The sequence below is a fragment of the Dipodomys ordii genome, unplaced genomic scaffold, assembly GCF_000151885.1.
Source record: "Dipodomys ordii isolate 6190 unplaced genomic scaffold, Dord_2.0 Scaffold6, whole genome shotgun sequence".
NCBI lineage: Eukaryota > Metazoa > Chordata > Mammalia > Rodentia > Heteromyidae > Dipodomys > Dipodomys ordii.
Window position 1 is genome coordinate 12,621,216 of NW_012267222.1, and position 23,640 is coordinate 12,644,855.

The 23,640-nt window shown below is 47.8% G+C and overlaps 1 protein-coding gene and 1 pseudogene across 1 annotated transcript; both read left to right on the plus strand.

Moving 5' to 3' along the window:
- Positions 1-4,560: 4,560 nt before the first annotated feature.
- Positions 4,561-10,070, plus strand: Stmn1 (stathmin 1). Its single transcript, XM_013035520.1, has 5 exons — positions 4,561-4,670; positions 6,458-6,531; positions 7,007-7,179; positions 9,006-9,197; positions 9,551-10,070. The coding sequence occupies exons 2-5, from the start codon at positions 6,519-6,521 to the stop codon at positions 9,620-9,622; spliced, it is 450 nt and encodes a 149-aa protein (XP_012890974.1). The 5' UTR covers positions 4,561-4,670; positions 6,458-6,518; the 3' UTR covers positions 9,623-10,070.
- Positions 10,071-18,241: 8,171 nt separating this feature from the next.
- On the plus strand, positions 18,242-18,421 carry LOC105997802 (annotated as a pseudogene).
- The last annotated feature ends 5,219 nt before the right edge of the window (positions 18,422-23,640 follow it).

Consider the following 23,640-nt stretch of genomic DNA (forward strand, 5'->3'; position numbering starts at 1 on the left):
ATTCTCCTTCCCTCCCTCCCTCCCTCCCTCCCTCCCTTCCATCTTGGGGCCTGAACTCTGGGCCTGGGCCTGTCCCTTAGCCCTTCAGCTCAAGGCTAGTGCTCTACCACTTGAGCCTCAGCCCCACTTCCGGCTTTTTCTGCTTATGTGATGCTGAGGAATTGAACCCAGGGCCTCATGCATGCAAGGCAAGCACTCTACCACTGAGCCACCTTCCCAGCCACCCCTCCCCCACTGGATTCTTGATGGGGGAACAAATATAACATTCATGGGCATGCCAGGGAACTACTATGTCAACATAGGCCACTGCCCATCCAATAGCACAACTCTGAGTTTATCAAGGGATCAGTCCACTGTGGTTCTGGGGACCCAGCCTGCAACACCAGAGCTTTTGGTGGATATTTCATATCCAAAGTGAATACTTAATGCATGAGGCCCTGGGTTTCACCCCCAGACCACAGAAAAAGTAAGTTAAAAATTAATACCCTATGAGAAGAGTTAATTACCCCGTGACTACATTCCCAGTAAAAGTCTACTGGTCATTCATTTACCCATCCAAGAAACTTCTCTAGCAATGCTAGTTAACAAGAGTGCTGTCCCTGTGGTATACAGGGGTGGTGTTCATGCTTCCCTGTAGATTCACTCTTAATGATCCCCACTTGGTATTGCAGGGATCTAATAATATAGAAATAGGAAGCTGAAGGCCTGGGAATGTGGCTTTGGGATAGAGTGCTTGCCTAGCATGCATGAAGCCCTGGGTTCAATTCCTCAGTACCATATAAACAGAAAAAGCCAGAAGTGGCACTGTGGCTCAAGTGGTAGAGTTCTAGCCTTGAGCAAAAGCAGCTCAGGGACAGTGCCCAGGCCCTGAGTTCAAGTGCTAGGACTGGCAGAAAAAGAAAAAAAGAAAATGCTGAGATTGAGAGAGGTTGCTTTTGTCTAACATTCTCTGGGAACATGCTGGGACATGCCCAGTGCTGGACACTTGGGACCAACAAGACAAGGACGGTGCCCTTGCCTGACACTCCTTAGGACTTACTGGTCTAGGGAGAGACGCAGACTTGTGAAATGACAGATAGGTTCTGAATAGAGAAGGGAGGTTATAGTATAGATCCTGAGGTTTAGGGACAAAGGGAACTAAGAGGCTGAGAAAATGTGAGAGGATGAAAGAAAAAAAAACTAAACTAAACCCTCCCACAACACCCTTTGGCCAAGGACAAGCCCCGTCCCAGAGATGGAACTCAGCAGCAGTATGTGGGAGACAACCTCAGCAGCCTCAGAACCAACAATGAACAAAGGCTGCTGTCTCCCTGGGAATGGCAGAGATCTGACAGCAGCCTTGCCTGTCTGCTCCTGCGTGCTTCATCAGTGTAGACATCCCTTCTGGACTTTGAAGCCTGGAGTGCCCTCCTTTAGCTGTCTCCCCAGATCAAATGAGCTGGAGGACTGCCATATCTCGACTTCACTTTGTACTAATCCAGACTCACAGCCAGCTCCGTAACTACCCGACTAAACCATCTGAGCAGAAGCAAAAATAATTCTCCTGAGCAAAACAGACAGCTCCAAGATGGGAACATTAACTCCTTGTTGCCTCTTCAAGGCAGAATGGAGCTGGGTGCCTGTAGCTCTTGCCTGCAATCCTCGCTACTCAGGAGGAGGCTGAGATCTGAGAATAGAGGTTCGAAGCCAGCCTGGGCAGGAAACTCCATGAGTCTTTTATCTCCAATTAACTACCAGCGAACCAGAAGTGGCACTGTGCTCAAAATGGTAGCGTGCTGGCCCTGAAGGTTAAAAAAAAAAAAAAAGCTCAAGGATAGCATCCAGGCCCTGAGTTCAAGTCCCACAATCAACCAACAAAAAGCGGGGAGGGACTGGATCTTGTTCTTCTTCCTTTTTGTCTTTTCTTCCTTTTTTTGGGGGGGGTAGTTGTTAGTACTTGAGCTTGAACTAGCATTGTTTCTTGGCTTTTTTTTTTGGGGGGGGGTCTGGTTGTGGGGCCTAAACTCTGGGCCTGAGCTCTGTCCCTCAGCTCTTCAGCTCAAGGCTAGCGCTCTACCACTGGAGCCACAGCGCCACTTCTGGCTTTTTCTGCTTATACGATACTAGGAATCCAACCCAGGGCCTCATTCAGGCAAGGCAAGTACTCTACTACTGAGCCACCTTCCCAGCCCTCTTGTTCATTTTTAAGAAGCTTTCCAGAAGGGAGATTCTACTCCCTTCCATAGTAAAGAGGCAAAGCTGATTTCTTTTTTCTTTTTTGGTCGGTCGTGGGGCTTGAACTCTGGGCAAAGCTGATTTCTTACAGTTGGAAACAGGGACCATATATTAATATTCAGAAGAGTAAACAATAGCTATTCATTTTCTGACTTCTTAGGAAGTCAAGACAATGTTTTCCTTTTCCTTTTTTCTTTTTGTCAGAGACTGGGACTCAAACTTGGTACCTGATACTTTCATCTATTGATTGATGCTCTACCAACTGAGCCAGGCCTCCATCCCTGAGACAATCCTAACGAACAAGAATCTTCCCACCTCACAATCACCTTTTCTCTTACACTTAACCAAAAAGCTGAGAAGTAATCATAATAATCACAGGATTATTCAGAAAACATCCCATCCTATCCTATATCCATCCATAAGAAGCAGTAAGGATCCCAAGAAACCCTTGTCACAGGGACCGGCAGGACCAGGAGCCAGAAAAGATTAAAAATCTACATGAGTTCTACCATCTAGTTCCTTGCTGTGGTTTCCATGGAAATAGACATCTGCTCTAGGGAGAAAGAAAAGGTGGGGGGAGTAGCGTAAGTGCTTAAAAATGATCAGTGTTTTGAAAGATTAATTTTTTTCTGTCACAACATTAATAGTCAGAAATATGAGATTTTTGTGTGGCAATTCCTTGTATTTTTAAAAAATGCATTAAATGGGTGGGACCTTCCTCATGCAAACCTCCAAATCAAGTACAAAGACTTCAGGATAAAAGCCTTAAGGGGTAGGTAGTAATAGATCTTTTAGCCTTGGAGTCTTTGTTCACTTGTGTGGTCTACTATTTGTCATTTTCAAAGAAGGTCTTATCCTTTCCTCTCCAGCTTTTTTTTTTTTAAACTGATTTCTGAGAAAAATAGAAGGACGCACCTGTCTTTCGTGAAGCTAAGTTGCTGAAAGAGTGGAGCCCTGATGCTGAATCTGAATCAATTCTGGTCCTACTCACATGTTATGTAAAATCCACTTAGAGTTGGCTGAGGGGGGAGGCCAACCCCACACAAGGGCAATTGTTGGGGAAAATGCCACAGCAAGCATATTTCAGACAACAATGCATTGCTAATTGTTGGCTTTTATGCGCTTTACTCCCTGTATGAACCAGTTTTCATTGTCCTGGGCACCTATTAATTGTGTTTTATCTCTGGCACATCCCTAGTGGCTAACTAGACATGGAAGTCTTTTTTTATAAATTAGGACTGTTGTTTCCAGAGAGTTGGTCTTATTTGTTTCTTAGATTTGGAAGACAGGATCTCAAACAGGTGCTTTGATCTCAAAACCCAGCCTCCTCCCTCAGGAGGTAGGATCTGGGCACTATAGACATTTTGTTTATTTTTCCTCTTGTTGTGGGGGAAAGGACAACCTGTCATTCTAAGACAGCTAAGGGTCAGACCAATTGTCGTCGTGCTTCCGCGGTGGTTCCATCCAGGCCAGCGGGAGCAATGACCTTGTGGCTCCTTTTGTTTTGATTCTTAAAAAGAGCCCAGCACGGCTTTGGGGAGCACGTGCGCTAAGAACAAAAGCGGCACTCAACTGTAGTCCGTACATCTATCTAGAACTGCGACTGCTCTTCCTTCTCGGTCACGGCCAGCAGAGGCTTGGCAGAGCAGATGGAGTCTGAATTTAAGCCGAGTGGCTTTGTTAGACTAGAAATCAGATTCCAGAGCCTTGCCCTTTCCTGCACCGGCTCCTGGTCGCCAGGTCGGGAAGCTGAGGACAGTGGGGGGAAGGCTCGCCGTTCAGGGAGGACTACGCCCGTGACCCTTTAGCGCTGAATGGTTAGGAGTTGTGAAGATTGGACATGCTGGTGTCTGGATTGGGGGGAGAGGGGCAAGGCCATGGGACTGAGCAGGCACACGGAATGGTACTGTCCTGTTTAAACATTTTAGGTGACCGTGCGGGGGTGAGGCACCAGAGGGGACACTGTTGTCTATGTCTTGAGACTGGGTGAAGCCGGGCAAAAGCTGGACAGTCTGGAAGAAGCATCCAGGAAGCCAAGGACTTAAGATCTAAGGTGGGGTAGGACCCCACCCCCACCCCCTCGGTTCCGTCCTGCCCTTTTCCAAGAGATGGAGACCCAATTCCGATTTATTCCTGAAGACCACGGCAACGCCCTCTTCGGCTCTAACGTCGTCACCCCAGTTATCCGCTCATCCCCGGAAAGACCCCACCCCACCCCAGGCGTCCCCACCCTTTGCATTGTCTTCTTGCCCTGCTAGCCCGGACTACATTTCCCGAGATGCTCCGGTACAGAAGGAGCGGGGGATCCGCCCTGATATGGGCGTGGTCAACACGTGCCGCTGCGCTCAGCCAATGGGGGGGCTCCGTGGGCAGGTCACGTGCCCCTGTTTGGCGCTTTTGTGCGCGGCCAAGTCTGTTGGTGCTCAGAGTGTGGCCAGGCGGCTCGGACGGAGCAGGTGTGTGCGGGCATCTCCGAGGAGGCTGCGACGGCGGGCTGGGGACTGACAGCGGGTGTCGGCGGGCGGCCGGGAGGGGCGGGCCCCCGAGAGCAGCCCCTCGTCGAGGGCTGCGGGCGGAGCCGCGGGCTGGGCGGGCGGGGGTCGCGGGGCTTTGTGTGTGGCTCAGGCGGAGCCTCGGCTTTGTCTTTGCTCCCAGGGGGCGCGGAAGTCCGGGGAGGGGGGGCGCGGAAGTCCGGGGAGGGAGGCGCGGCTGGCTGGATTGGTTTGGGGAGTCAGTCGGGGGTCTCTGTCAAGGAGACAATAGGGGGCGTGGGCCCTCGGCTGCCTCCCTCGCCCTGCAGGGGCGGCTCCTCCGGGGTCCCCATTGTTTGGAGGTCCCGAGCGCGCCCCCGCCGACCCGCAGACTCAGGACTGGGCTGCGGGCGCCGAGGGCCGCGCCCCCTTCCTGCCTTCGTCCTCTTCGGTGGCTGAGGGGCGGCGCCCGCTGGGGCTTGGGTTTGAGATCGGGGGGTTGTGGGCAGCTGGAGGGCGCGGGTGGGAGATGGGGACGACGAGGGAGGGGGCGAGTCGGCAGCGAGGCCATCAGCCGGCTGGTTTTCACCGGGCGTGCCCCACTCGGTGCTGCGGCGAGGGGGGGTGGCGGCGGCGGCCTCGAGGTGATTTTGGCGGGAGTTGGGGGGGGCGTCGGTGCGGGGAGAGCCTGGGAGGGGCGGAGTTACCGAATGGGACCGTTGGCCCCGCCCCGCCCTCCCCTACCCACGCGCGCGGGCTCCGGGGTGTTGCGAGTTCTCGGAGATTCGAAAAGGCGCGGGGAGGCAGGGGGCGGGGCCGGGCGCGGGAGCGCAGGGCGGGCTCTGATTGGCCGGGGTGCCTGCCCACTTTGCTCCGCTTGGCCCGGGCCACGCCCAAGCTGGGGTCTGGTGCTGCGTTGGATGCTGTGCCCCAATGGACATTTTGCTGCCTCCGATTCCAGTTTCTAGCTGTGGGAGCCTGTGGTTGTTTGCTTTTCTTACTAGCTTAGGGGCTGCAAGAGCCATGATCTTGGCGGGGTGGTGGTGGTGGAGGAAATTGACAGCCGAGCTTAGGGTTTTTTTCCACAACGGAAGGCAGCAAATAGCGTAGTTTCAAAGCTGAGCTGGGTGTGGTGGTGCACGTCTTGTAATCCTAGCACTCCGGAGGTTGAGGCGGGAGGATTGAGAGTTCCAGGTCAACCTCGGCTACGTAGGAAAAAAAAAAAACCGTAGAGGTTCATAAAACACAGTTTTGCACGTTGTTGATCAAGGAATCTAAACCCCAGAAACAATAGGAGTTGAACGTTATTGGTTAATGACTAGCTTGGGCGTTTTGTTATCTGCCGTGGCAGACACAGACAAAGCAGAGATGGGTATTTCATTTGCACAATGAGTTGTAGGCAGTGTTTAAGATGGCTCCGATCTCACTGTTGGGTTGAATCTGGACTATTTTAGGGGAGGAAATAAATTAGTTCGTGGTTGGGGGAATCCTTCAGCCTGGGATTTAAGCTCCTTAAATTAAAAAAAAAAATCCAACTGTTGGTTTTTGAAAGAGCAGCCTCAACGATTTTCTGCAGCCAATGTCAAATCAATTCAAATCTATCTTAGCATTTTTAAGAAACACTGATAATTTTGTGAACGATTAGTGATCTCTTATTTCCACATTGTGAATTATCTAACATTGATTTATGTGGATGTTATTTGAGGTCCTTTTGTTTTGATGACATAGAAACGCAAAGAAATTGACTGCATGCTTTTGAAAATCATTTCCAGGGCTTTCTTTACCAGTGGATTTGTGTAGAATACACTGCCAGTCTCTTGTCTTCTATTCACCATGGCTTCTTCTGGTAGGTAATCTGTTTAGAAAAAGCTGTAATCTCAATGGGTTTATGGTTTTAGAATAGGAGATGGCACAGGTCTTAAACTTTCAATCTGGTTCTCATTCCCGTCTTCCCAAAAAAACACCCTATTTTATGAATAAGAAAAAAATGATTATCACTTGAATGTAATGAGAGCTCATAATTGTTTCATAATTAGACGATTTGGCTTGGTACAAAGCAATATTGTGGAGTTTGCACAATTCTATTGTTCATTAAGATGATTGTCAAATACAAATTCCTCAAAATGGTATTTACTAATCCAAAGATGTTGAGCTTTGTACGGGAGATGGTGTTTAAGTAGTAATTTCTTGACTATAGACACAACTGTATCAGTCCTAATTCTACTCATTAAATTGATTGGGTTTTTAGAAAATTATGAAACCATTTATTAGAATAGGTGAACCCTGTTTTTCTGAATTATCATAAATATCATCAACTCCAGATATTCAGGTGAAGGAACTGGAGAAGCGAGCCTCAGGCCAGGCTTTTGAGCTGATTCTCAGCCCTCGGTCAAAAGAATCTGTCCCTGATTTCCCCCTTTCCCCTCCAAAGAAGAAGGATCTTTCCCTGGAGGAAATTCAGAAGAAATTGGAAGCTGCAGAAGAAAGACGTAAGGTAAATGTGCCAATTCACAGGAAAGAGGGTATTCATTAATGTAATGGAGCAAACAGGTTTTAGTTCCATACAAGGAAGATAATAGAATTATAGCCACCCTGTGATTGTAGCTATAAAAAGACTCACTTATGCCAATGACTGGAAGAATATATCGGCTATCATTTATTGAACTGTTACATGTTTTCTCACATTCTCACATCTACAATATAGATGGTGCCTCAAATAATGGAAGCTAGGAGATAGTCTAGGGAATTTTAAGTCATTGTCCAAAGTTCTTTAGCTTGTGTAAGTGTTGGAGCCAGAATTAAAGCCCATCCTTAGAACTAGCTCCTACTTCTTGTGCTTCCTCTTTAAAAATTAGAGCCTTTGTTGGTAGAGAATTGTCTCTAGTTTTGTTTTTGAGAGTTATATGTTAAAAACATCTTAAATTGCTAGATATTGTAACTTTTTCTTTTCTCAGCAAGTCTAACTAGTAGCTATCTTTAAAAAGAATCTAAAGAGTTGTATTTTAAAGTTGGGGAAACAAAGGCACAAGTGAAGTCACTTGTGCAGGTGAGCACTGCTGGTGTGCTCTGAATTCTCACACATACATACACACGTGTGTATGTATATGTGCATGTGTGCCAGTCCTGGGGTTTGAACTAAGGGCCTAGGCTCTGTCCCTGAGTTTTTTTTGCTCAAAGCCCAGGCTCTACCACTTGAGCCACAGCTTCACTTCCAGCTTTTTTTGGCTATAAATTGGAGATAAGAGTCTCACCAACTTTCCTGCCCAGGCTGACTTCAAACCTCAGTCCTTAGATCTCAGCCTCGTGAGTAGCTAGGATTACAGGTGTGACTCCCCAGCACCTGGCAGACAGACTCCATTTTAAACTACTGTAAGCTACCTTGTACCTTTCACTGCTACTTGCTTTATATGTGCAGTGACCTTCTGCCAACTGGATCATTTGTCAGGAAGAATAGCAGTGTTCATATTGCTGCCTGCCTTTTTTTTTCCGGTTCTGGGGCTTGGGGTGCTGTCCCTGAGCTTTTGCACTCTACCACTTGAGCCACAGCGCCACTTCCAGCTTTTTCTGAGTAATTTTATTGGAGATTAGATTCTCACAGATTTACCTGCCTGGGCTGGCTTCAAATTGTGATCCTCAGATTTCAGCCTTCTGAGTAGCTAGGATTACAGGCAAGAGCCATATTGCCCAACTCTTGCCTGCTTTTATGTATAGTTTGAGTTCATGGAGGAGGAAGCTATCCAGCTGGAAGCTGGCAAAGGGAAGGTTTTTAAGAGTCACCACTGGCCCTCTGGTGATTACCTTGTACTTTACATAGTAACTGGCCAAATACAGTGAAACAACTATCTTTACGAGGGTGTCATGGAAGAGAATTTGCCAGGCACGTGCTCTGCAGTTGCACCAGCCACTTGATGCTTCCAAATACATCTCATCCTGTTTATCTGTTTATCCATTATCTCTAAAAATTTTACAATCAGCTAACTTTCTTGAGATAACTTTGGACATTAAATAGCCAAACTCCTTCATAATAAAGTTCCATTCCTAAGTATTCTTGTGGGAAGTCATCTGGGTACCATTATACAGTAAATCTTACAAGGATTTCCTTAACAGAAAATTGGACAAAAAGATCTCTGAACCAATATGTGTGCAGTTTTCTAAAGTAAACACAAACACTGGGAAAAAGATGATTTCACATATTTTATAATAGGGATATTTTCAGTATTATTTCAAGGAACCCTAGTTTCAATTTAGATAGTAATTTTATATTACAGTATTAATGTCAAAGACATTTCAGAGCGCCTAGCCTGTTAAACTTTATTCCAGTCCCACGAAGCTGAGGTCTTAAAGCAGCTTGCTGAGAAACGAGAGCATGAGAAAGAAGTGCTTCAGAAAGCAATAGAAGAGAACAACAATTTCAGCAAAATGGCGGAGGAGAAACTGACCCACAAGATGGAAGCTAACAAAGAAAACCGAGAGGCACAAATGGCTGCCAAATTGGAGCGTTTGCGAGAGAAGGTTAGATTCTTCCTTTGTGGAGGGGGCAAGAGTTTGCCGTTGGAGGCACCAGTGAATTGCCTTGCTAAAGGTATCTGGTGGCTTTTTGTCACCTATTTTGGGATATAGCACATGACATCAGAGGACTAGTAATTGCAGATGGTGTATTGCAGTAATTTCATCACTGCTCACTCATTGGAAGAACAGTAGGAGACTTAGCCATTAGGTTCCTTAAGTGACCAAAGGTTTGCAGATGGTATCAGGTTTTGTGATTCTTGTGGGCTGTCATATGTCCTGAGGCTGTGGTGGGCCCCTGGGATTCAAGGATGACAGGCTTTTTTATTTGACTGATGATAAATGCAATTCCTTTACAGGATAAGCACGTGGAAGAGGTGCGGAAGAACAAAGAGTCCAAAGATCCTGCTGATGAGACTGAAGCTGACTAATTTTCTTCTGAGAACTGACTTTCTCCCCTTCCCCTTCCTAAATATCCAAAGACTGTACTGGCCAGTGTCATTTTATTTTTTTTCCCTCCTGACAAATATTCTAGAAGCTGATGTAGGACTGTATAGGTAGATCAGACTGTAAGATGACGTTGTTTTAGGGGCTAAAGGGGAGAAACTAAAAGTGTTTTACTCTTTTTCTAAAGTGTTGGTCTTTTTAATGTAGCTATTTTTCTTGTTGCATCTTTTCTACTTCAGTACCCTTGGTGTACTGGGTTAATGGCTAGTACTGTATTGGCTCTGTGAAAACATTTGTGAAAAGAGAATGTAGTGGCTTCTTTTAAAGTGTTAGATGCTGAATATCTGTTCACTTTTCAATCCCAATCCTGTCCCGATTTTACCAGATGCTACTGTACTTGAATGGTTAATAAACTGCACAGTGCTGTTGGTGGCAGTGACTCCTTTCTGTTCAGGTGGTCACAAGCCTGGAGCCCCTACTGGTATGTCTTTGTTGCAGATGGGGACCTTGGGTCTGGTGGAGGAAGTTCACGGTGTTGCTCATTCGAGCAAGTTCTCAGCTGAGTCTCTTGCTCCAGACTCCTTTGCTTTGTCTTCTTCACAATCAGCACTTTGTGTTGATGCCTCGGCCCAGATCAGCTGTTACTGTATTCTTTCAGATGTTTATTTGCAAACAAGCACGTTTTTGTTCCTCTGTCCCTGTTAATAAGACAGATTAAAGGCACAAATGCTGTTTCTAGAGAACAGTTTAGGTGGATCCTTACAATCGCAGGATAATTGATGTTTGGTTTGCCTAATATTACATACAGTAGGGGTGGAGGGACAACTTAATACTATCCTTTCATAGAAGCAATGACTTGAGAATGGAATACCGTGACTCCTATGAAATAATGGAAATGGGGAAAAATTAATTTTTGGAGTAGCATTGACTTGGGTGGTTGAGATCTATAGATGATTGATCCCAGATCCAGAGATCTGTAGATGATTGATCTGGGATCCAGAGGTTGTGATGCTTGCCACTGCCAACACATTCTCTAAATTTAGGGAAAAGCCCTGGTAACCGTCCTAAACTGTTTGGGAAATAGCCTTAATTTGATATGACTGCTGCTCAGAAGTTTTTGGAAGCCAGGCACCTACAGAAAAAGAATGTTTAGCAATACTACTTAGATTCAGTAAAGGCCACATATTGCTTATGCAGCTCTGGCTTGATCTTATTTTGAGATTTATGAAACTTGGACGAATAACCTACCTTTTGTGTTAGGATTGGGGTGGGGGGAAGAGCACAACAGTTGAGTATCTAGTTCTATATATAACAGTAAATTCTGAGCAGTATTAATATCTGAAGGAGAACAAGGTAAGGCTTGTGTGTAGGTTCATCTTGGAATCCCATTTCTGATAGGAGATGCTAAAGGTTGACATGGATGAGTTCTGAACAGATAGGACTCCAGTTAAAAGACAGAAGGCAGGAATCCTACAGATGGCAGTATGCTACTGTTTGTGTAGTTTAGTAGGGAAAGGAACAGAGCAGACAAAAAACTGGGGGAACGGTCAAAAATGGTCTCCCTAGCCAATCCTACAGTCCCTTTTCTTACTATTAGAGGTAGTCTGTTAAGCCCCCACCTTACAGCAGCAATGTCCCAGGGAACTGAGAGGGATGTGCCTTATCCATGAACACAGAAGCTCTGGCCTGTTTCACCTCTGACCTTTGGAGTAGCACTAGGTCAAGGCTGACCTAGGTCTGATATCTACTTCTGCATTTGACTTGGGGGAGAGAGTAATGAGCATTCAATGAACTTCTGGGAGTGTTTTTTTTTTGGGGGGGTGTTGCTATTTGTTTTTGCCAATGTTAGGAGCCAGACCCTGGGCATCACATGTGCTAGGCAAGTAATGGAGGCCATGTATAGTTCAGGCTTCTGGGGGGTGTCATGCCCTTTCCCTGGCTTGAGTGTTCTGCCTTTATCCAAGAGGTCCAGTGTGGCAGCATCTCATTCAACTTGCCTCCCAAGGCCAGGGTGGTTGGGCTGCAACTTGGGATATGGACTGGCCCCTGGAGAAGGTGTTTGAGGGAAGCTAGGTTCTAAATCAGCATGTAATAAGCTCCCAGAAGGTGCTGTGCGTTGGCCTGTGCTTAGCATGGACAGTAATGGCTCTCAGCTCATGCTGCCTTTACTCTTGAAAGGGAGGCAGGCTGAGATCATCTTCCACTAGACCATGAGCTTGACCCAACTAGATGTGCTCTGTGATGGGTGAAAAGAACAACCAAGAGGAATTTGGTGGCTTGGAAAGTTGAAAGGACTTGAGCTAGTCCTTGGAGAAGTTGGGTGGGCCCAATTGAAACCCCAACAAAGCACTATGGAACCGAGCGTCTGTTGGAGCATGGGTAGAGAAGCTGAGGTAGTGGGTCGTAGTGGGGGCTCTTCCATTCCTCTATCTGCTGTGGAACTGGGAAGCAGAGGCAGCTGGTCAGCCAGCAAAGGCATTTTAAGGAAGAGAGAGTGGAGCTAGTGAGCTGCTGGGACGGATACAGTAGAGACCATGGTGGGGAACTGTTGGAGTGGCCCGAGGGGTGAGAGCAGGAGGTCCTGAGCTGGAGGCCACCATTGGGCTCCAAGGGGATAGAGGTGACTAGCTGTACATGGAGGAACTGCGATGTGTGCTGTTAAACCGGGGCAGCACTAGGTGGCCCTAGCAATCAGAACTGCTATTTATTCCTTACTTAGGGCCAGGTGTTATATAAATTTGTACAGAGAAATGTGTAGGTGGGCATGTAACTTGTGCCCCATCTTAAGCCAGCAAATCCCCCTCACTGAAGGGCTGGTGATAGAGAAGTTACTCTGTCCTCTGTGACTTTGACCTTGGATTACCCTTCTACCTGGACTGCACACCAGACTCAGCCAGCTGGTTAAAGCTATAAATGTAGATACTACCTCCTTGTAATGCTTTCGTAGTTAGGCACGTGGCTGGCACTTGTGATCCGGAAGATCTCAGTTCAAGGACCACTTAGACAAAAAGTTTGAGACCCAAGGTTAACCAGTAAGTTTTTCTAAAAATAAAATAAAGCTGGGCACCAGTGGCTCATACCTGTAATCCTAGCTATTCAGGAGGCTGAGATCTAACAATCAAGGTTCAAAGCCTGCCCAGGCAGGAAAGTATGAGACTCTTATCTTCAATTAACCACCAGAAAACCCCAAGTGGCACTGTGACTCAAGGTGGTAGAGTACCTGCCTTGAGCAAAAGAGCTCAGGGACAGTTCCCAGGCCCTGAGTTCAAGCCCCATAACCAATGGAAGACAACAAAAATGGAGCTGTGGTTCAAAAGTGGTAAAGTGCTAGCCTTGAGCAAAAGAACTCAGGGACAGTGGCCAGGCCCTGAGTTCAAGCAATTCAAGCCAGGCCCTGGTTTGGTTGCTCATGCCTGTAGCCCTAGCTACTCAAGAACTGAGATTCTGCATTGTAGAAAAATGGGTTATTTCCAGTTTACTAAAAAGCCTGAAGTAGAGCTTTGGCTCAAGTGACAGAACATAAGCCTTGAGCGAAAAAGCTAAGGTACAGAGCCCAGGCCCTGAGTTCAAGGCCCAGTACCAGTACCAAAACAAAAAACTCACAGGCATATCCTTATTTTGGCATATCTTAGAAAAAGGTTTGTCCCCACTTTATAAAGCTTGTTTCTGTCCATGTATTTTCCTAGTGAAGAGGTCTGGTTGCTTAGTGTTTTCTTTGTCTAGGTAGGTCTCTGCTGTTTGCTACCAGATGAGTTTGGCTACCTTACTGCCAATTCTATTGTCTGAATCAATAATATTCAATGTGATTCACTAGGAATAATTAGAGGATGAAAGCCAGGACTTTTTTTTTTTTTTTTTTTGGTCCGGTCGTGGGGCCTGAACTCTGGGCCTGGGCGCTGTCCCTCAGCTCTTCAGCTCAAGGATAGTGCTCTACCACTTGAGCCACAGCACCACTTCCGGCTTTTTTTTTCTTTTTGCTTATGTGGTGCTGAGGAATCGAACCCAGGGCCTCAGGCATACAAGGCAAGCGCTCTACCACTGAGCCACCTTCCCAGCCCCAGGCCTTTTTTTTTCTGAGGTGGGCGGCACTGTGCTTGAACTCAGGACCTTGCACTTACGATGCAGCCTCCACACCAAGCTTCATGCAGAATAGTTTACTCCTTTAGAGGAGGTTGGGACAGGCGCCCTGGAAGTTCTCTTTCAAATTCAAGACGGGTTAGATCGCACACACTGAGCTGAGGCCACATTATTCTTTTTAATTTTTTTCTTTTGGCCAGTCCTGGACCTTGAACTCAAGGCCTGGACACTGTCCTTGAGCTTATTTTTGCTCAAGGCAAACACTCTACCACTTGAGCCATAGAGCCACTTCTGGCTTTTTCTGCTTATATGGTACTGAGGAATGAAACCCAGGGCTTCATGCATGTGAGGCAAGCACTCTACCACTGAGCCACATTCCCAGCCCCTCTAAGGTTATTCTCTCTGAGGAGTTACCCCACTAAGGGGCTAGGAACATGACTGTAGGCCAAGGCTCCCGATGCCCACTTGAATCCAGGTAACATGGAAGGTGCCACACATCCCTGTGGAAGGCTTTCCATTAGCGTTATTCTGTCCTTTGAAGGGGCCATGGAAGATTTTCTGGCTCGTCTTGTACATGTTTCTAGATTTTGGTGGTGGTTGGGGTTTGGGGTTTCTGGGGTTTGAACTATTGGCCTTGCAATCTCACCCAGCTTCTTTTGCTCATGGCTAGTACTCTGTCACTTGAGTTCAGCATTTTTGCTAGTTAACTGTAGATAAGAGTGGACATTTCTACCCAGGCTGTCTTCGAACCTCAGTCCTCAGATTTCAGCCTCTTGTAGCTAGGTTAGAAGAGTCAGGTGCCATTGGCTCACTCTGGAATCCTACTCAAGAGGCTGAGATGGAGAGGATTGAGATTTGAAGCCTGCTTAGACAGAAAAGTTCACAAGACTCCATCTCCAATTAGCCAGCAAAAAGCCAGTCTGGAGGCATGGCTCAAGGAAGGAAGCCCCAGGGGAGCAAGCAAGCTGAGTAGCTTGAGGCTCTGAGTTCAAACTCCAGTACACAGACAACAAACAAAACAGGGTTTGGGAAGGCCTCATCTCTCATGGTGCGGTCCTTTTCTGGGCCACAAAGTCCTACTGAGAAGTAGGCTGCTGACACTGGATCCTGGGGAAGAAGAAATTGGGCAGAGCCAGGTGCTGGTGGCTCCTGCCTGTAATCCTTGCTACTTGGGCTGAGATCTGAGGATGACAATTGGAAGCCAGCCCAGGCAGGAAAATCTGTGAGACTGGATCTCCAATTACCCACCAGAAAGCCAGAAGTGGCACTGTGGCTCAAAGTGGTAGAGCCCTAGCCTTGAGCAGAACAGCTCAGGGACAGTGACTAGGCCCTGAGTTCAAGCTCCATAACCAAGCCACACACACACAAACTGGGCACTTAGGGGTGTGGCTGAAGGTTCACTTGAACTGCAAAGCAATTGAAGAGCTGGTGGGAAGTGAGCCAGATGTTCCCTGGCTGCCAGCTCAGCAGATGGCAAGTGAGAGGACCTCTGTGGGCCTGGGCTTCCGCCCTGTAGCCCCTTCTTCCCTTCATGGGCAAAAAACAAAGCTCCAGTTTTCATTGTGCCAGGAGGTGGGGGGGCTCCCCATGCTAAGTACCAGGCCCTTTCTTTCCTGCCCTCCTAGCTCTCCATGCCACAGCAGCACCTAATTAGATGCAAGATCTCCCTGAATTTCTGAGAGAACTCTCAGGTTATACCTATTTTCCAGGTGAGAAATCAAGCAACTAAGACCGAGATTAGAAGATGTGCCCAAAGGCATGTAACTCCCAAGGTTAGAGTCAAACCCCAAAACTTAACCTCCATGTTCTCCTTCAGCGCCTCGAGACATGATGACACAGCTTTTGTTTCTAGTGTCTTTCCAGCCGGAACAGTTCCAGCAGGGACCATGCCTGACGCATGCGTGTACCACTGCGTCTCCAGCTGAGCCTGCCTGTGAGAGGTTAACACATGCTGAATTAATTGAGAGGATGCTATCTCCCGTGGTCCACTTTGAGATCCAGCTTTGTCCTAGATGGACCCGGAAAGGAGTCAAAATTGTAGAAGCAAAGGATGGTAACCTAGTTTATAGACTGCCCTAAGGCACAAGCTCTGGTGCCCTGCAGCCTACATCAGTTGTCAGGTGCCTGGGGTTTAAATTATTAAATTAATTGACACTTCTATAGGAAATCTGGTTTTAGGCTTCTCAGAAGAGAGAGGGAAAAAAAGGTTAGATTTGGCAACCCTCAGCAGCCCCACCCATAAGTCATTAGCCAGCTCCAGGCTGCTGCTGCCCCCTGGAGGCTGGACTTGTGCTCTGCAGCTTCTTGTTCTCTGGCTTACCCATTTTGCCCATCACCTGTCCTGCCTTGCCCCCTCTGGCCTTGTCCCTCCAGAGGCTGGGGTTTGCTGTCCCTGATGTCCCGAAGTAACTCCACCAGCTTTCTCAGGCTGGCCTTGAACTCATGGTCCTGCCTCAGCTTCCCAAGTGCTGGGATTTCATTCATCTGTTGGCACATATGACTGAAAATCTAACCAATACAAAAGGTATATAAAGCCAGGCACTGGGGACCAGACTATAATTCTAGCTACTCAGGAGACCGAAATCTGAGGATTTCAGTTTAAAGCCAGCCTAGTCCAGAAAAGTCCATGAGACTCTGATCTCCAATAAACCACCAGAAAGCTGGAAGTAGAGCTGTGGCTCAAGTGGTAGAGCACCAACCTTGAGCAGAAGAGTGAAGGGACAGCACTCAGGCTATAAATTCAAACCCCAGTACTGGCACACACAAAAAAGAAAAAATACTGCTATGTCCAGATATCAGAGCATTGTTTTAGTTTGAGAAACTCATCTAAATGTTTGGGAGACACGTGCCTCATCTGAGATCTTCATTACATTGTTTGCCTTCATTTCCCATGCTGCTGTGTAGAGGTTGGCCCTAGAGGATGGAGGTCTGAGGAACAGATGGATGAGCAGGTGCCCTTCAGGTAGACACTACAGAGCCTAGATTGGAGCCAGGCCTTGGGGCTCCCCCAGCAAGGCTGTGCTGGGTGCTGGGGCACATGGTTGGGTGTAAGGCAGAGAGGTTGTTCTGGCTAGAGCTACAGGTTTTCCTTCTGACTCAGCCAGGGAGGTGTTTGCTAATGATCTCAAGAAGGTCAGCTCTGTCTGGGAGGGCCCTCAGCCTCTTGGTGGAGTCTACCCTCTTTGTTTATAGAGAAATTCAATTCAGAGAAATTCTACAGAAAGAACTTGCTGAAGTAGTGATGTCTCAAGTACAGCCCTTTCAAGTCCTGTGCTGAAGGAAGGCAGAGGTTTTTGGAGTTTCACAGAATGGGACTCAAGTTCTGGCTATAGTAGCTCCATGGGGATCCTGGACATCTGTGCCCTCAAAGGCTGGGCGAATGTGGAGGTGGTGCTGGGTTTCAGGAAGCGCCACCCAGGCCCGACGCTGACTCCTGTCCAGCAATCTTCCTCCAGCTTCTTGGGGGCAGCTGAGCCTGACATTTCCAGGAAGATAGATGCTATGCCCACCCCACAGAGGAGGAAAAGGGGCTCCCGACCCAAGGTGCCTGGCCTGGCCATGAACATCTCTCCCACCTACCCTTCTCTTTCCACATGATTGTCTGGGTGTCTGTTCTCTCGGGGATGCAAACCATTCATAAAATGGAAGGATTGGACTAGAAGAACTCAAAGCCCTTTTTAGGGGGAGGGTGCTGGAGTTTGGATGCTCTGAATTTCTATGTCTTTTCAACTGGGTGAGTGTGTGTGTGCACATGCGTGCGCACACACGTGCGCGCATGCACACATGAACACGTGTATGTTGCTTCTCTGAGTTTGGTTCCCTCCCCGCTGCCTCCCATTTCTCTAAGATTTTTTGAGTGTTTACTATTTGTCACATGTTATATACACATTTGTGTATTCTATCTCTTATTTTTTGTCCAAGATTCAGTATCTTCTTTTGTTCATTGGCTGGTGCTCTACCACCTGAGCCACACTCTCTAACCCCATATCCTATCTTATTCCTCAAAAGCAGCCTTATGAAGTCAATACTCTTCTCATTCCAGTTTTCTTTTTGTTTTTTCTTTTTTTGTCAGTCATGGGTCTGGAACTCTAGGCCTGGCGCTGACCCTCAGCTCTTCAGCTCAAGGCTAGTGCTCTACCACTTGAGCCACAGTACCACTTTTTGTTTTCTGGTGCTTTATTGGAGATAAGAGTCTCACTGACCTTCCTGCCCCAGCCTCCTGTGTAGCTAGGATTACAGGCGTGAGCCACCGGCACTTGGCTCATTCCATTTTTCTGAGTTTATAGGAAACAGGTGCTAAGAGGTGATGTTGTGTACCCACAATGTCCTGGTGGCCTGCACTCAGTGAGTCCAGCGAGGCAGGTGCTGCCCTCTACTTCCTGCCACTAACTGCACCCCCAGAGCTGCAGCAGTTGTTGGGTGGTTGGGTTTAGATGTTGGTGGGGGTGAGGAAAGCCATGCTGGCAGTCACTCGGCCATTTCTCCTGTGCTGTCTCTGTGCCTTTCACAGGGCTTTTCATGATGCCATGTTGGGCCAAAGCATCAGGTTTACAACCTCTGGTTGGAGCCACTGTGAGGAGAGCCCAGGGACAAGTCTGCCATTTTCAATGGAAAACAAGTGGTGGTTACTGACCATGATGACCATGTATTTTGAATCTGGGTTTGCTGCACCTTTTATAGTGAGGCACCAATGGCTTACAAAATAAAGGTGTTGTAACTTACTCATTAAACAGATAAGAAGAATATATTAAGACTCTGCACAGACTCTGGGAAATGGATTACCCTCTCCAACTCAGCACACTTGATATGCAAACTCCTGCCTTGGTTGTTTGATGCCTCCTTCTGCAATAGGCAATGAGACACCTGAACACGTCTTTATTGTATGTGGGTTGTTCTCAGGTGGTAGTTTTTTACCCCAAGAATGAAAAGATTAGCTTGTTTTGTAATCCTAAAATGTGTAAGATTTTATTATTTAACTTGTCAGGACGTTAGTGCTAATTTATGTTTTAGAAGTAAAGTACAATTTGGGTTGTCCTATAATATCTTTAAAAGGAATAAAATAAATATTATAGGGCTCTGCCCTCCCTTGCCAGTCTGTGCTCTGGGGATGAAACAGACTGTAGTAAAATCTGTAAACACTTATAAAGCTTACAGTTTTTTACAGCGAAGCTAGGTGTTGGCTGAGATCTGACAATCATAGTTTGAAGCCAGCCGAAGCCAGTCCAACAGATTCTTATCTCCAGTTAACCAGCAAAAAGCCAGAAGTAGAGGTATAGCTCACGTGGTAGAATGCCAGCTTTGAGTGAAAAAGCTAAAGGGTAGCACCCAGGCCCAGAGTTCAAGCCCCATACTGGCATGTGTGTGGATGAGCACGTGTGTGCGTGCAAAGGCCCAGGGGCAGGAACTAGCAGGTGTGAGGAAGAAGCACCAGCCAAGATCATGTTCCTGGAAGATGAGCAAATGGGATCTGTGCAAGGAAGGTGATTGGGGGCAGCCAGGCAGCCTGCAGGCCAGGGTGAGGGGTTTGCGTGCAGAGAGCTTCAAGATGAGAGATCCCAGTATGTGTATAAGCAAACGATCCTCAGCCCCTGAAGAGGGAAGGGGGGAGAGCAGGAGAGAGAGGGGTGAGGTGGAGATTCAGGCAAGGTTGTCAGGAGTTGGGAGGATTCCTGGGCTTCACTGACTGAGGCGATCGAGGAACCAAACCCCCCAAGGAGGCAGGAGAAGGAGCCAGGGTGGAGGCTGCAGGTGGCCATCATGGCTGACTTGGTGTGGCCTCTTGGGACCCATCCCTTTCCTGATAAGGTTTTTCATGAGGTCCTGACCTAGCCCTCCTCTTACCTTCTTCTCTTTCCCCTCCTCATTTCCCTGCTGCAATGGAGACCTGATGCTTAGAAGTACAACAGTCATCTAGAGATGGACAGGGCAGCGGTCACCTGGTGAGATGGCCGGAGCCGTGCCCTTCATCCCCAGTGTCCAGCTGCCACTCCGTGAGGTGAGCTCGGCCTTTTACTTCTTTAAGCTCCTGTTTTGGGGATTTTCATCACTTGGAGTCATGACCGATGGAGTCATATTGCAATTGAGATTTTCGTTGTGGTGTGTGTGTGTGTGTGTGTGTGTGTGTGTGTGTGTGTGTGTGTTGGCACAGTGTTTGAACTCAGGTCTTTGTGCTTACTAAGCTGGCACTATATCATCTGAGTCACAACCTCAGCCCTTTTGGCTCTGGTTATTTTTGAAACGAGTCTCACTTTGTGCCTGGGTTGACCTGGATTGAAATATTTCTGTTTGTTCTTCCTGTAGCTGGGATAAAAGGTGTGGTCCACCAAGCCTACCTATTGTTTGAGATGACATTTTTTCAAACTTTTTGCCCAGATTAACCTTGAACTGTGATCCTCCTTTATCTCTGTCTTCCAAATAACTAAGATTGCAGGCATGAACCACCACAACTGGCTAGATTTTTACTTTGGAGGGTGATTTGAGGCCTAAGGAAGGAATAGGGGGTTATCTATATTTACCAAGTTAAAACAGAATTCAGTAATGATTCACTGATTCAAGAAATAGTTATTGGATGGGCTGGGAAGGTGGCTCAGTGGTAGAGTGCTTGCCTTGCATGCATGAGGCCCTGGGTTCCATTCCTCAGCACCACATAAACAGAAAAAGCCAGAAGTGGTGCTGTGGCTCAAGCAGTAGAGCGCTCGCCTTGAGCTAAAGAACTGAAGGACAGCGCATAGACCCAGAGTTCAGGTCCAAACTGGCAAAAAAAAAGAAAAAGAAATAGTTATTGGAGCTGGGCACCTGTGGCTCATACCTATAATCCTAGCTACTAAGGAGGCTGAAGTCTGAGGATCATGGTTCAAAGCCAGCCTGGGCAGGAAAGTCCATGAAACTCTTATCTCCAGTTAACCACCAGAAAACCAGAAGTGGCGTTGTGAGACAAGTAGTAGAGCACTCACTTGAGCTGAAGAGCTCAGGGACAGCGCCCAGGCCCAGAGTTCAAGCCTCACAACCAAAAAAAAAAATATTGGGAGAGGGGATGGTTCAGAAGTAAAAGGTATGCTTAGCGTGCATGTGACCTTAGTTTACTCTCCAGTACCAACAGACAATCCCCAATACCAAAAGAAAAACTACTTGAGGACCGACTATATATCAGATACTATCCTAGAGGCTGAGAATTGAGCAGTGACTAAATAGACAAAATCCTTGCTCTAGAGGATTCTGCCCTCTGGTATAAATAGAAGCTAGAACTGACTTCTGGGCTATTTGCATTTTCATTTGATTCCAGAAGTGAACTGGGGTTGAAGTATGAGCAGGTGACAGGGTGGGTGTGGCTTGTCTGTTCCCACAGCCCTCCTCACCCTTCAATTAATCCTGTTAGCAACCAAAATGGACAGTATTTCTTCAGTGTTTATATGAGCCAAACGCTGGCTGGGCTGCATTCAGTGTGAGGGAGATATATTTGTTCCTTCCTTCTGTGTGTGTGTGTGTGTGTGTGTGTGTTAGTGTGCGCGCACGTGCGTGTGTGTGTGTGTGTGTGTGAGTGTATGTGTGTGTGTGTACGTACCAGGGTTTAAACTGAGATTTTTTTTTTCTTTTTTGCCAGTTCTGGGGCTTAAACTCAGGACCTGAGCACTGTCCCTGAGGTTCTTTTGTTCCAGGCTAGCACTCTTCCACTGGAGCCATAGTGCCACTTCTGTTTATGTGGTACTGAGTAATCAAAAGCCTGAGGCTTCATGCATGCTAGACAAGCCCTCTACCACTGAGCCACATTCCCAGCCCCATGAACTCAGAACCTTGTGATTGTTCACAACTGACATTCCACCACCTGAGCCATGCCTAAGCCTGGTATTTTGCTAGTCAATTGGAAATGGAGTCTAGTGAACATTTCTGCCTGGGGTTACTTCAAACTTCAATCCTCTGATCTCAACCTCAAGAGTAGTAAGGATTATGGTTGTGAGCCACCAGTGCCCAGCTTTATCCTAATAGTGGCTGTATTGGATTTGAACCTAGGGCTTTTGACTCTAGAGACTTCACTACATTTTTTTTGGGGGGGGGGTCCAGTTGTAGGGCCTAAACTCTGGGCCTGGGCGCTGTCCCTCAGCTCTTCAGCTCAAGGCTAGCGCTCTACCACTTGAGCCACAGCGCCACTTCTGGCTTTTTTCTCTTTGCTTATGTGGTGCTGAGGAATCGAACCCAGGGCCTCATGCATGCAAGGCAAGCGCTCTACCACTGAGCCACCTTCCCAGCCCTGAGACTTCACTACTTGTTGACTCCTTTTTTACCTAGAAGTCTCGATTTGTTTGAACAACCCATGTCCTGACTCTGCTGTCTCCTTACCTGTGACTTCCTCCTGTGTTTAAAGACTCCTCATCCCTCTTCCCAAGAAGATTTTTCTGTGCTGAACGCTAGGGAGGCAGGACAGGAGATTAAGAAGCAGCACAACTTGTGCTCTGTGCTTGCTGGTGGAGTCACTAGAGGGACCAATACAAACACAGAAAGATCAACCAATCAGGGATGGAGTGGGACCAATCAAGGGGCTTCTGGGAGGCGTTGCCCTCTGAACTGACTACCAAACAGGAGTTGAGCAGATTAAATTAAAGCAGCTGTGGGTATTTCCAATCGATGCCACAGGTGGAAGGGCCAGGAGGCGGTGTGGATGGAGCTGCTAGGGTGGATGGAGGGAGGCTGGGGAGGGATGAAGCGTCTGGACTTGGTTGAGGGGGCAGCAAAGGTGGACAGGAGTGGGTGGGGCCTGGCTAGATCTCTGTCTGGCAACTCTCTACATACTTATCTATGAAAGTAGGAATGAAAACCATAGGGTTCCGTGAATGCGCCCTGCAGGGCGGAGTGGGCATTAAGTGATTTGATGGCAGAAAGACAGGCCAAGCAGGTGATTGGACACAAGCCAGCCCCCTCCCCTCTTCCTCCACACTCCCTGCCTGGCCCCTGCTGCCCTTGGCTCGAGTGGCTATAGCAGCCTCCTCACAGGTCCTGTGGCTCCTGCCCCTGCCCTGTGCAGAGCCTGGCCCCATGGGATGCCAAGGGATTCTGGGCTCTGCCCAATGTATCCACCACTGCAGCTCCAGCAAACTCGAAGAAGAAGCCAGGAGGCTAGAGTCTGAGACTGTGCTTCAAAGAAAGTCCAGGAGATGCAGCAATGTCCAGTTCACCAGCAAAAAGCCAGCAATGGTGCCATGGCTCAAATAGTAGAATGTCAGCCTTAAGGAGAAAAAGCTAAGGAACAATGCCTAGGTCCTGAGTTCAAATCCCAGTACTGGCACACGAGCGCACACACACACACACACACACACACACATCAAAGAAGAAATGCACTTGGGAGTGGACAGTGGCTCTGGCGTGGAGCTCCGGCTGGGGTGGGGATGAGGGCCTGGGGCTCCTGATAACATGGACCTGGTATGTGACTGGTGAGCGCAGGGCAAGAGCAGCGTCCCAACCCTGAATTGTGACATAGAAAATTCCAGCACCAGACACCATACAAGCCTCTTGTGTCTTGGAGGAATTTATATTCTGCTTCCCAAAGCTCTCCTGAAATCTGACCCGACAGGTAGAGGATGCGTGGGTTCAGGCTGAGAGCAGCAACGCCCCTGTGTGTGCAGGGCAGAGGCGGGGCCTCTCTGTCTGTCTCTGTTCACATGGTCAGCTTTACTGAGAGGGCCTCACCCAGGGCCACCCCTGTGGCTCACACTGTACCTGCTCCAGCCTTGGACTTGGCTACTGTGGTTTGGGAAACAGCCTCAGGAAAATCCTGGCAGCAAGAGCCAGATCATGGGAAAGAAAGAGGGAAGGGGAAGAAAGGGAAGGGAAAGGAAAGACATGCAAGAAAGGAAGGAAAAGAAAAGGGCTGGGAAGGTGGCTCAGTGGTAGAGTGCTTGCCTTGCATGCATGAGGCCCTGGGTTCCATTCCTCA

Bases quoted from the DNA above. Each gene is read 5' to 3' on its own strand.
- Stmn1 (XM_013035520.1), top strand. The intron at 7,180-9,005 runs GTAAATGTGCCA...ACTTTATTCCAG, and splicing joins CTGCAGAAGAAAGACGTAAG to TCCCACGAAGCTGAGGTCTT. The intron at 9,198-9,550 runs GTTAGATTCTTC...ATTCCTTTACAG, and splicing joins TGGAGCGTTTGCGAGAGAAG to GATAAGCACGTGGAAGAGGT.